This window comes from Leucoraja erinacea, chromosome 23, assembly GCF_028641065.1.
Source record: "Leucoraja erinacea ecotype New England chromosome 23, Leri_hhj_1, whole genome shotgun sequence".
In the NCBI taxonomy this organism is placed as follows: Eukaryota; Metazoa; Chordata; class Chondrichthyes; order Rajiformes; family Rajidae; genus Leucoraja; species Leucoraja erinaceus.
Window position 1 is genome coordinate 15,657,928 of NC_073399.1, and position 14,160 is coordinate 15,672,087.

Consider the following 14,160-nt stretch of genomic DNA (forward strand, 5'->3'; position numbering starts at 1 on the left):
AAGAGTCTAGGACCAAAGGTCATAGCCTCAGAATAAAAATACGTACCTTTAGAAAGGAGATGAGGAGGTTTATTTAGTCAGAGGGTGGTGAATCTGTGGAATTCATTGCCACAGAAGGCTGTGGAGGCTAAGTCAATGGATATTTTTAAGGTTGAGATTGACAGATTCTTGATAAGTAAGGGTGTCAGGGGTTATGGGGTGAAGCCGGGAGAATGGAGTTGAGAAGGAAAGATAGATCAGCCATGATTGAATGGCGGAGTAGACTTGATGGGCCGAATGGCTTAATTCTGCTTCTATAACTTATGAACCAACACACAGCAAAAACAAACACTGTCTGGTGGCCTGTTCCCAACTTTGATCACTTCAGGAAGTTAAAACCCACCAACACCCACTCCTCCACCCACACATTCTCAACCAAATCTGTTTTTCATCTCCTTTCAATTAGCCATTTTAAAGTTTAAAACATTGAAATAGAAACAAAAACACAAATATCTGGATGTACAGCTGAATGTTTAGGAAAGAACTGCAGATGCTGGTTTAAATCCCTGTATCAACATTTAAAATTATGAGACATTTCATTTTTTGGAAAAACAACTTATTTTATCTGTTTATTACCTTGTTGTGTTTGCCACTTGCCTGCAAATGGGCCAGCACTTCCAGAGAACTGGCATTTCTCAGACCAAGGCCCGTTGTCACCTGCATAGGAAAGAAAATTAAAAACTGATCACAAGGAGACGGGTAAAATTGAGAATGCCGGTCAGTAAAAGATATTTATATTAATCTAAGTGCACTGTACAAAATGTGTGCGGAAGTGGCGTCGAAGGACGAGAAACCAAAGCAAAGAAGTGGAAGCCAAATAACCGAACGGAAACAAAGCCAAAACGCCAAATAACCAAAAGGGTGGGACGTCTAAAAGCAAACTAACAAAAAGGACGGGATGCCTAAAAACAAACTCACCGAAAAGTCGCTCTGCAAAATGCCAACTCACCGAAAGGCTGCGTCACCTACAAACCAACTCACCCAGTGGTCGCTCTGCCGAAAAGTCAAATAAAGGACATGACGTCGCCGGGGGGTCAGGACTTGTCAGCATTGGTCCAGACCCCCGTGTCCATCATATCATTGGCCGATCTCCATCGATCTCCAGGGAGGGTGGGGGTCATTTTCCCACACAAGCCATAGGTGACTGGGCACTCTAAACCCGAGCACCAAGTTGTAATTACAATTACAATATTTATTACAGGTCATTTGAACCTCAGTGAGGCTCAAACGAAACTCCGTTTCCACAGCCATACAAACAAAGACAATATCCTACAGACATACACACAATTCCATTTACAAAAACATCCTCACAGTGAACCCAGGTGGGCGATGCTAAGTCCCACGGCCATTGTAGGCCGTGCCGGGCGATTTACGGCCCCGCTCCCGGTCTAAATGTCACAAGGTTGGAGCCCCCAGCGGGTGCTGGAATGTCCCACGGCCATGAAGCTGCGCCGGGCGATGTACGGCCCCGCTCTGAGTCATTCCAACCCCGCGACACGGGCTAGAGAAGTCGCGTTGCGGCAGCTCCGGAAAGCGGTCTCTCCCCCCGGACCCGCGAGCTCCCGATGTCCCAGTCCACCGGACCTACGGCTGCAGCTGGAACCTCCGAGCTACGTGGTCAGGCCGCAGCAGCGAGTCACCACCGCTCCCCACGCTCCGATGCCAGCCAGCCCCACGATGGTAAGTCCGCAGCTCCGCAGGCTCCATGACTGGAGCCCCCAGGTCGTTCAGGCTGGAGGCCGCTCCACGGTGCTAGGCCCCAACGACTTCGGAGATCCGACAAGGAAAAGGTCCCCCTCCCCCCGCCCCCCACATATACACAGTTAAAAACACTATTAAAAAACACAAACAACTACATTTAACTAGACAAAAATAAAAAAAAGACAGACAGGCTGTAAGCGGCCGAAGGAGCGCATCCCTCGGGACAGCCCCCACCCTGCCACGGCCGCCCTCTGTCTCGTCTCCCCCGTACGGCCACACTGGGCTGTGTGTCGGCAGCGCTGGGTGGAGCAGAGGTGTGGGACTGGCTGGTCTCTCCGCCCACCCAGAGTCACTGACCCACCCAGAGTCACGGACCTCAACCCCCACACCAGGCATGTGCCATCAGGGTAGGCAAGGTAGGCAGTGCCTACTCTGACTAAAATTATAAAATCTTTGGTGTGACAGTTGTGTTATTTCATCGGCATCATGTATTGCGTGCATGGAAGAGTTGCTAGACTATGCATCTATTCATCCAAGTGTGCTCTTAATGAAATCTCGCATCTTTGCGAGGTAGGGATGGAATGGATGTAACCACCGGCTAAAGTAAAGGCATGGTTAGGAGAGGGAAATAATCTCGCCACTTAATTAACCAGGTTCCTGAATGTAAGCACTATTTATACATGAAACATTTTTGTTTTTAAATCAGTGACTCTTTTTTGAGTTTTAATGTGGTGCATTGCAGTCAGTGACTCTGGGTGGGCGGATGGACCAGCCTGTCCACACCTCTGCTCCACCTGGTGATGCTAACACACAGGCCGTCACAGTGTGGCCGCACGGGGGAGATGAGGTGGAGGGCGGCCGTGGCCGTGGGAGAGTGGGAGCTGTCCCGAGGGATGCGCTCCTTCGGCCGTTTACAACTTGGTGCTCGGGTTCAGAGTGCCCAGTCACCTATGGCTTGTGTGGGAAAATGACTCCCACCCTCCCGTGGAGATCGATGGAGATCGGGCAGTGATGTGATGGACGTGGGGGTCTGGACCAATCACTGATAAGTCCCGCCCACCATTGACATCATGCTCGTTAATTTAATTTGGGCAGAGCGGTCATTCGGTGAGTTGGATAGTAAGCGACGCAACCTTTCGGTGAATTGGCGTTTCAGCAGAGCAGCCTTTTGGTTAGTTTGCTTTTAGGCGTCCCACCCTTTCGGTTAGTTGACATTTCGGCTTCGTACGGTTTTGGTTATTTGGCGCTTACGCTTTGATTCCGTTTGGTTATTCGGCTTCCACTTCTTTGCTTCGGATTCTCGTCCTTCGACGCCACGTCCGGGTACCGTACAACATGGTAAGATGCAAGCTTTGTGTGTAAGAAGGAACTGCAGGTTTAGAGATACAGCACCGAAACAGGCCCTTCGTCCCACTGGGTCCACGCCGACCTGCAATCTTTGCACATTAACACTAACCTACACCCACTAGGGACAATTTTTACATTTACCAAGCCAATTAACCTATAAATCTGTACGTCTTTGGAGTGTGGGAGGAAACCAAAGATCTCGGAGAAAACCCACGCAGGTCATGGGGAGAACGTACAAACTCCGTACAAATACCAGTAGTCAGGATCGAACCCGGGTGTCTGGCGCCGCATTCACTGTAAGGCAGCAATTCTACCACTGGATGGAGTAACTAAGTGGGTCAACCGGCATCTCTGTAGAAAAGGAATAGGTGATGTTTCGGGTCAAGACCCTTGATCAGTCTGTCACCCGAAACATCACCTATTCCTTCTCTCCAGAGATGCTGCCTGACCCGCTGTTACTCCAGCATTATGTGTCTATCTAAGTTGCAAGCTTCTACATATGTAATTTCTAATGCAGTGAGCTTTTAATTTTAGCCAAATTTTAATGGAAAACACCAATGGACACTAGAAAATCAGAACCATCGCAACAACTTTATTATCGTATGAATTTGGATATTTGCCAGTATGAAATGGTACTATACATGACTTAATTCTTTGGACATCAATCATTGAATTGCTTATGCTCCTGTCCCACTTAGGAAACCTGAACGGAAACCTCTGAGACTTTGCACCCCACCCAAGGTTTCCGTGCGGTTCCCGGAGGTTGCAGGTGGTTGCCAGAGGTTACAGCTAGTGGAAGCAGGCAGGGAGACTGACAAAAACCTCCGGGAACCACGCATTGCAAACCTACATGAAATATTATAATTTTGTAGGTTTATGCAACATCTACTGTACTGTAAACTAGCTGCTGTTGTAACAAATTATTTGTGCAGTAGATTATTTGCAGAAGTTTTGTAACTTATGGAAATTGCACAAGAGCAATCATTTTCTCATCTTGTTCAGAAAGCAGACAAACATGTAGAGACAGAAGAAGGCAGAGCGTGTGAATAGAACAAAATGTTATTATGCAATACTTTGGCAGCTCACAAAACCCAGCCAGGAGAAGACCGGGGACTTTGGTGCCGACGACTCACCTCACCGTCGCGGAGCTGGCCGAGTCCGGAGCGGTGGTGGAGCGCTGCTGCTGCTGCGGCCCGACCTCCGGAGATTCGGAGGCTGCAACTGCGGGTCTGGCGGACGGCGGCACCGGGAGCCCGTGGGTCCCTGGAGGGAGACTGCTTTTCAGGGCTCCTGCAACGGCGACTTCTCCCGCCCGAGTTACGGGGTTGAAGAGCTCCTGGAGCGGGGCCTGACATCACCGCCCCGCGCGGCTTGGAATGGCCGCGGGACTCTGCGAGCGCACGCCGGGGGCTCTAACATCAAGAACCCGGTGTGCGACCTCGCACCACCCGGCGTGGCTTTAATGGCCGCGGGACAATCGCCATCGCCAGCCGGGGGCTTTGACTTTGACATCGGGGGGGGGGGGGGGGAGAGTGCAGTGGAGAGATAAGTTATTTTGGCCTTCCATCACAGTGATGTGATGGATGTTTATGTAAATTATGTTGTGTCTTGGGTCTATTTGTTTGTAATGTATGGCTGCAGAAACGGCATTTCGTTTGGACCTCAAGGGGTCCAAATGACAATTAAATTGAATCTTGAATCTTGAATCTTAAAACAATCAAAACTGCACACTTTGTTCCCTCAATAACACCCTCTCTCTTTCTTTGTCACTTGTTCTCTCACATCATACAGTACATATACACGCACATTTTAGATGGAATTGCCAATGTTACGATACCACTATGCCGCTCTTCTTACAAATATTCACCTGTTGGATGTGTGTTGTTTTTTAACTTATGGGACATGTTTAAGCTCTGTTATAGCCACAGAAGGATTGAAGCTGAAATATGATGAATGTTTAAAATGCACAAGTTCACAACAGATTTCAAATAACATGTATCATTAAGGTGCAAGCATCATTCATTAACTATGTTGCAATATAACAATCATTTAGCATTATAACTTAGATTAAACATCCACAAATGAGTAAACAAGTTGGATATCCCTATTCCGCTTATTTCAATCAGCTTCTCCATATGTGGTCCATTTTTTTTAGGACTGGAGATTATACTATTGTTAAAACAGCAGTGATGTTTTTACATTTCCACTACCTAATGCCCCTGTCCCACTTAGGAAACCTGAACGGAAACCTCTGGAGACTTTGCGCCCCACCCAAGGTTTCCGTGCAGTTCCCGGAGGTTGCAGGTGGTTGCCGGAGGTTGCAGGTAGTGGAAGCAGGTAGGCTGACTGACAAAAACCTCTGGGAACCGCACGGAAACCTTGGGTGGGGCGCAAAGTCTCCAGAGGTTTCTGTTCAGGTTTCCTAAGTGGGGCAGGGGCTTTAGGCAGCAATTCTACCACTGTGCCACCGTGCCGCCCCATGTATAGAAACACTATGATAATAGTATGTACAGTACAAAACATGAGTATTACTAACTCTATTAGCTGTGGAAGATAAGATCTTAAAAGGATCTGAATGATAAAGGATGAATACACATCCCTTACCAGCAAACCACACCAGTGTGTTATTTTGAAAATCTGCATTAACTTCCTCCAGGATCTGGCCGATCGCATGGTCCAGCTCTCGTAGGCCGTCTCCATAGGGACCACGTGTGGAGGTGTTAGCAAACTGAGAATCATATTGTAAAGGAACATGCATATGGGCTGGTGCAAAGTACAAGAAGAACGGATGCATGGTCTTCCTAAGAAAAACAGAAGAAGAAAGTCAATAGGATCATGAGATAAAAAATATATATTTTAATGTGCAATCTGATAATACTGCAACCGAGGCCTTGGTGACAGAGGCAACTTGATAACAGCAGGTTTGCCCAATTGGCAAATCAACCTTTTAACCTTTCAAACACCAGTTCCAATTCAGCTCAAACTGATGAGACAAAACCTTTGAGTTGACAGATTCCAGTATTTCTGACCTAAATGGCTTTGGAAGTCCCAAATCCATTTAGGTCAGGAATACCATCAGTTTCAAGAGTGGGCATTTACACTTAACAATGCCTTCAATGTTAAACACAGATCAGGTTAGAGACCATGAAAGGTCAGGGGTTGAGGTTTGGAGGTTCTACTCCATATAGTAGCATAAGTAGTCCATACAGAACAGAAATCTATAAAGTGTGATAACCTATCTTCATTGGCAGAAATTGTGCTATAATTCCTTTAATCCTTGGGTTAAGTAGGGAAAGTCACTTTTCTCCATACAATGATCTTTGCTCAAAAAGGTGGAAAGGCCACCCATAAAACAGGAATAACTTTCATTCCCTGCTGGTTCGGAATGCACCATCACTACTGGACTACATTATTCATGTAAAAATGGGTGATTAATTACCCACAAGTTGTTGCTACTGACATTCAAAAAATCTGTCATATTTACTCTTAGCTGTAAAGTTCTGTTCAAACTACCCTGCATAAGTCATATCACCGTGTAATGTCACATTCTCAAAGAAAAATCTGTTAATGTACAGCACATACAGAGCATCCATATGCTGATGTTCGATGTCAGACGGTTACAGATCCAGTTCCATTCTAGTGCCCCTCCATTCTGGAGTTGAACTCCTGGATGAGATCAAGAGACTAACAGGCAGGTTGGAACACCACGACGGCACACAGTGGGATAGTGGATGGGAGGTGGAATTTAGACAAAATATAACTCCAAAATCAAACTGGTGCTGCAGTAGGGTTGCCAACTTTCTCACTCCCAAATAAGAGACAAAAGGTCAAAATAACGGTAATTTGTTGACCAACTCGGCCATGGCTGGGTGAACGATGAGTTGGCCCGGGTTCTGGACTGCACACAAAGCCCAGCCGGCGGGCCAATTGAGGAGTTTTCGCCCGGGTGCCGGACTTTGTGCACGATGTGGCGCACAAAGTCCGGCACCCCATCCAACTCATGAACTGATGATCGGCCATGAGAAGGTTGGGTGGTGGTGTCGGCGATAAGTAAAGGTCTGAAGGTCGGACAGCTGGCCGGGCTGCCAACTGACGTGGCGACGGGCGAGGCGCTGCTGCTGCACTCCATGGGCTGTACGACATCGGGACGGGTGAAGTGAGGCAGGACCCGGCACTCCGACCCGACAGTCCCTTCGACCCGAGTAGTAGCCGTCAAATACGGGACAAGGGAGGTCCCGTTTGGGACAAACCAATTTAGCCCAATATATGGGATGTCCCGACTAATACGGGACAGTTGGCAACCCTATGCTGCAGGTACAATTTTGTAGCCAGATTATCACTTCTCCCCAGACGTTTACTTTCTCTTTACAATAGTTACTAGTGCCATGCACCATTTCTGTTGTGGAAGTGGTTGTTTTGGATGGCAATGCATGCCTTCAAATAACCACAGTTGTATTCCAGTTCCACTATGTACCCGTGCCAGTGGCACAGTATCACAAATGTCGAGTTCTGAGTGAGAGATCATAGTCACGTGTTGGATAGTATTATGATTTTTATTTTAGCGTTGTATTAAGTAATGACAACCAGGACTGTGATTACACTTGAGTGAAGGTCATTTTTGGTAAATTGCAGTTATGTGTCATTTCTGTTGAATGATTTATTGGCTTTCACTCACCTCGCTTTCTGGATGAATTGTATGACTTGTTCTGTATATCTCTCTGTCAGGCTGCTAAGATTGACCGGTTGTTCTACAATCCTTTCATTTTCAAGGAGTGGCAATGCTACACCTCTTGTATGTGTGGTGACTTTCCAGCTAAAACAGAAAAAAACAGGGGAACATAAGCATTTGATTTTGGGTTTAAAACAGAAAGGTTATGCCTTGCGCTAAATATTATCCTGTAATGGTGCGTCGTGGACGGCTTGATTGTATTCTTGTGTAGTATTTTCATTGACTGGATAGCACACAAACTAAAGCTTTTCACTGTACCCCAGTGCACGTGACAATAATAATAAATTAAACTAACCCAAACTAAACAATTCAACCTAGGGATTTTGTAAGGCTTTAAATAAAAATATTTACCACATAAACTTTGATGCAGTTTCAAGGAAAGCTTTTAAAATGCCACACAAAGAAGCATTCATCACTTCACTAACAAATGCAAGGTATATATAGATTTGATTACAGTGATAACGTTGAAAATGCCGTCTCATTAGTGATAACTAGTAAGTATGTACATGACTATTTTGGTACAGCAGCCAATACTTTGATAGATTTCTATATTTTGGGCGTAGGTCCATACTAATGACGCACGCAATGTTTCAATTTAATTTATGTCTCGGTTAAGAACCCATCTCCTTCTTAACTAGTTTCTGAATAATTCAAATTTACATTGGATTACCCTGAACTGGCTGGAACTAATTTGGCAGTGTGACTCTTCAACATAGTCTTTTCTTTGTAGTCAAGAATTTTAAACTACATTTTTGAACGCACTTTTAAACCTGAACCATTCATAACATTGTTCAGTCAGAAATGTCAAATGGATGAACAAGTCATGGAGTCATAATAGATAGATAGCCTTTTATTGTCATTCAGACCGAAGTCTGAACGAAATTGCAGCGGTCATACATATAATACTATATGCACTGAAACAGGCTTTTTGTCCCAACTCGTCTATGCAGACCAGATTTTATGAACAGGTACTTTGGATTCATCTTCACTAAGGTGGACACAAACAATCTCCCTAATGTACTAGTGGCCAGAGGATCTAGGGTGACAGAGGAACTGAAGGAAATGCACATTAGGCAGGAAATGGTGGCTAGACTGATGGGACTGAAGACTGATAAATCCTCAGGACCTGATGGTCTGCATCCCAGGGTACTAAAGGAGGTGGCTCTGGAAATCGTGGACGCATTGGTGATCATTTTCCAATGTTCTATAGATTCAGGATCAGTTCCTGTGGATTGGAGGGTAGCTAATGTTATCCCCCTTTTTAAGAAAGGCAGGAGAGAGAAAACAGGGAATTATAGACCAGTTAGCCTGACATCGGCGGTGGGGAAGATGCTGGAGTCAATTATAAAAGATGAAATAGCGGCACATTTGGAAAGCAGTAGCAGGATCGGTCCGAGTCAGCATGGATTTATGAAGAGGAAATCATGCTTGTGTAGCGGCACCAAACGTGGTGAATAAACAGTTGCTTTATTCAGGTGTTAAAAGTAAGTTTTGTCCACTAACATAATTGCCATTGCTGCTGTAGCTGAGCGAGGGTGTTGTCTCGAGCTCAGCTACCTGTTGACTGGGCTGATCTCAAGGTGAGATATGCTAATGTAGCAGGACACTCCCCTTAGCTCTTGACGTCACGTGACAGCCTTCGTAACTACTGACGAGGATTCAACCATAAGTGGTCTGTGTATCAACTGACGCCACAGGACCCCCCCCCCCAGAACCGGAGGAAGGAATAGAATGCGCTAACCTTGTACAAGAAGGTTCGCAAGCATGGTCGAGGGAGGCTCCTGCATGTGGGTCGGGGGCACCCCGGGCGTGGGTCGGGACGGAGGGGCCCGCGGGCGCAGTCGACACCCAGCTGTGGGTGATCCCGAGGAGTGCGAGGAGACCAATTCAAAAGCCGTCGGACTAATCTTCTGGAATTTTTTGAGGATGTAACTAGGATAATGGACAAGGGAGAGCCAAGTGGATGTAGTGTACCTGGACTTTCAGAAAGCATTTGGTAAGGTCCCACATAGGAGGTTAGTAGGCAAAATTAGAGCACATGGTATTGGGGGTACGGTGCTCTCATGGATAGAAAATTGGTTGGCAGACAGGAAATTAAGAGTAGGGATTAACGGGTCCCTTTTAGAATGGCAGGCAGTGACTAGTGGGGTACCGCAAGGCTCGGTGCTGGGACCGCAGCTATTTCCAATATACATTAATGATCTAGATGACGGGATTAAAAGTAACATTAGCAAATTTGCAGATGACACAAAGCTGGGTGTCTGTGTGAACTGTGAAGAGGATGCTGTGAGGATGCAGGGTGACTTGGACAGGTTGGGTGAGTGGGCTGATGCATGGCAGATGCAGTTTAATGTGGATAAATGTGAGATTATTCACTTTGGTGGCAAAAACAGGAAAGCAGATTATTATCTAAATGGTGTCAAGTTGGGAAAAGCGGAAGTACAACGGGATCTGGGTGTCCTTGTTCATCAGTCACAAAGTAAGCATACAGGTATAGCAGGCAGTGAAGAAAGCGAATGGCATGTTGGCCTTCATAACACGAGGAGTTGAGTAGAACAGCAAAGAGGTCCTTCTTCAGCTGCACAGAGCCCTAGTGAGACCACACCTGGAGTATTGTGTGCAGTTTTCATCTCCAAATTTGAGGAAGGACATTCTTGCTATTGAGGGTGTGTAGCCTAGGTTCACAAGGTTAATTCCAGGGATGTCAGGACTGTCATTTGATCGAATGGTGCAATGGGCTTGTATACTCTGGAATTTAGAAGGATAGGAACGGATCTTATCGAAAAATGTAAGATTATTCAGGGTTTAGACATGATAGAGGCAGGAAACATGTCCCCGATGTTGGGGGAGTCCAGAACCAGGGGCCACAGTTTAAGAATAAGGAGTAAGCCATTTAGAATGGAGATGATGAAAAACATTTTCACACAGAGTTGTGAGTCTGTGGAATTCTCTGCCTCAGAAGGCGGTGGAGGCCGGTTCTCTGGATGCTTTCAAGAGAGAGTTAGATAGAGCTCTTAAAGATAGCAGAGTCAGGGGATTATGGGGAGAAGGCAGGAACGGGGTTCTGACTGTGGATGATCAGCCATGATCACATTGAAGGTGGTGCTGACTCGAAGGGCCCAATGACCTATTCCTGCACCTATTGTCCATTGTCTATTATAACAGAGCTAATCCCATTTGCCAGTGTGGTGCCCATGTCTCTCTAAATCTTTTCTACCCATGTCAAAATGTCTTTTAAATGTCACCATTGTCTTGACTTACACAGCATCCTCCAGTATCTCATTCTATATACACACAACCCCCCTGTCAAAAGAAATTTTCCCCTTGGGGAAATCCTGGGAAAAAGACTGTGACTTTTCATCTTTTTTTTGCCCCTCACGATTGTTTTATACCTCTGGAAGGTCATTCCTCAGCTTCCTAAACATCCCAGCCTCTCATAACTCAAGCCCTCAAGTCCTGACAACATTTTGGTGAATTTTTTGTACCCTCTTTCCAGCTTGATGACATCCTTTCAGCAGCATTGTGATCAGAACTTCATGCAATTCTACAAATTTGGTCTTGCCAGTGTTTTTTTACAGCTGTTACATGACATCCAAATTCCTGTATAAATACACTGAGCGATAAAGGCAACGTGCCTTATTCAACACCCTGTTCATCTGTGTCGTAAGTTTCTGGGAATTATATATATGTACGTTTATATTTATATTTGTGGACGTAGCCCAGGACATCACGCAAACCAACCTCCCTTCCATTGACTCCATCTTACACTTTACGATGCCTCGGCAAGGTCACCAGCATAATCAAGGATGATTATCACCCCAGTCACACCCTCTTCTCCCATCTCCCATCAGGCAAGAGGTACAGGAGCGTGAAAATGCACACCTCCAGATTCAGGGACAGTTCCTTCACAGCCGTCATAAAGCAACTAAACCATCCTATCACCAAGTAGACAGTGGTATTGGGGACCCTCGGACTACCTTTAATCGGACTTTACTTGACATCATCTTGCATTGAACATTATTCCCTTCATACTGTATCTGTACACTGTAGACGGCACAATTGTAATCATGTATAGTCCACTGACTGGATAGCATGCAACAAAAAGCTTTTCACTGTGTCTTGGTAGACATAACAATAAATTAATAAACTAAACCACAAGGTATGATCAGTAATAGACAATAGGTGCAGGAGTAGGCCATTCGGCCATTCGAGCCGGCACCACCATTCAACGTGATCATGACTGATCATCCCCAATCAGTCCCCGTTCCTGCCTTCTCACCATATCCCCTGACTCCACTATCTTTAAGAGCCCTATCTAGCTCTCACTTGAAAGTATCCAGAGAACCGGCCTCCACCGCCCTCTGAGGCAGAAAATTCCATAGACTTACAACTCTCTATGTAAAAAGGTAAGTTTGCGGATGACACAAAAATGAAGTAATAGATATATAATCAAAGTGAAAAGAATTAAGAGTGACATAAGAAAAATATTTTCTTCACAGCATGTACTGTAGATGGAATCCGAGATGCATTTCCTGTGGATGCGGTGGTGGCAGATTCCTTCATGACCTCCAAGTGGGAACTGGAAAAATATATAAGGTGAAGAAAGTGCTAGGCCTCAAAGAAAGGGAGAAGACTGTGGAATGAATGAGTTGATCTGGCAGAGTGTTGGCACGGACACACTAGGTCAATTAGTCACCTTCCGTGCTACAGATTCTAGCTTCTAAGAACCAGAGGCAATTTTCAGCAACATCAAGCATCTCAGGTAATACTTACGTGCAACTGTGTACTCATGCTCAACAGTTCATTTGATTCCAAAGATGCTAACTGTCAATGGTTAATTGCTTATATGATTGCTATTCAGACTGGTTTCGATTAGAAAATACTACCTTTCCATTACAGGATCCTTGGGACATGGTAGGCTTGGAGGAATATTGTACCCAGGATCATCTGTGCAACCCATGTCATTACTGTAAGGGATTCCAAAATAGTAATCAAAACCTGTAATAAACAAAAACAATGGTTAATGTTGTTCACCATGGCTTAGAAACAAGCAGCTGCACATACTAAAAAACACATAAAGTGCTGGAGTAACTCAGTGGGTCAGGCAGCATCTCTGGAGACCATGGATTGGTAATGTTTCAGGTCCAAACCCTTCTTCTGACCTTTCTTGTGTATGTAAACATCAGCTATCCATGATCTGCAGAGATGCTACATGACTGAGTTATTCCAGCACCTTGTGTCTTTCGTAACCATGGCTTATATATGTCGAGAATACTTTCACTCACATTCCTTTTATATTTATGTTGAAAGTCTGTAACGGAATGAATATAAATCAGGTGTAGTCTTAGACTGCCATATTTGACCGAGTTAATTTTTTGGGAGTGTTTACCGCTCTCTTTTAAGTCGCAAACGACACCTATTCACTGTACCTTAATTAGTACATGTGACAATAAACTGACCTTGAAACCATGAAACCCTTGAAACCCTTTATCAGAAATTAAGTACTGGTGAAGATTACTAGTTGGAACACTAGCAGTTGAATTAACAAAAAGGTCAAAAAGACTATGGGTTATTATCAGAAATGTCAATGCTGGCTTCCCAAAGTGTTGGAGGAAGCTCAAGGGGCCATTTCCTGTTTCGATTTCTTGAATAAACTAACACCATTTCATAGGAAATGGACAGGATCAACAAGCATCTTCTCACCACTCCCAGATCTATGGACCCTTAATGGTCTTGATTAATTGATTGAAACATACAGAATGGAAACAGGCCCATTGGCTGACTAAGTCCACGGTTTGACCATCAATCACCCATTCACATTAGCGCTATGTTATCTCTGTTTCACATCCACTCTCTGCACACAGGGGAAAAATTACAGACGCCAATTAACCTACAAGCCAGCATGTCTTTGGGATGTGGGAGGGAACCAGACACCCAGAGGAAACCCATGCAGTCACAGAGAGAACATGCAAACTCAACAGCACAGTCAAGATCAAACCTGAGTCACTGTTGCTGGGAAGCATTATTTACAGTATTTCAAAATCTGGATATTTTGTATATTATGTCCATTACTTCCTCTGTTCTACTCTGCTGGGCAGCACTGTGGCACAGTGGTAGAGCTACTGCCTTACAGCGCCAGAGACACGGGTTGAATCCTGACTACGGCTGCTGTCTGTATGGAGTTTGTACGTTCACCACTTGACCTGCGTGGGTTTTCTCCGAGGTCGTCGGTTTCCTCCCACACTCCAAAGGGTTGGTAGGTTAATTGGCTTGGTAAAAATATAAATTGTCCCTAGTGTGTATGGGATAGTGTTAGTGTATGGGGATCGCTGATCAGTGCGGAC

At 45.3% G+C, this 14,160-nt stretch overlaps 1 protein-coding gene across 4 annotated transcripts in view; it reads right to left on the reverse strand.

The window, feature by feature from the left end:
- The window catches only part of arsg (arylsulfatase G), a 104,744-nt gene that overhangs the window by 30,738 nt on the left and 59,846 nt on the right, over positions 1 to 14,160 (reverse strand). For all 4 annotated transcript variants that reach the window (XM_055653932.1, XM_055653933.1, XM_055653934.1 and 1 more), the window contains 4 exons: positions 12,703 to 12,814; positions 7,763 to 7,900; positions 5,692 to 5,888; positions 616 to 696 (listed from right to left, as the gene is read on the reverse strand). In XM_055653932.1, the coding sequence (XP_055509907.1) occupies positions 616 to 696; positions 5,692 to 5,888; positions 7,763 to 7,900; positions 12,703 to 12,814 (528 nt within the window). The remainder of the gene's footprint in view (positions 1 to 615; positions 697 to 5,691; positions 5,889 to 7,762; positions 7,901 to 12,702; positions 12,815 to 14,160) is intronic.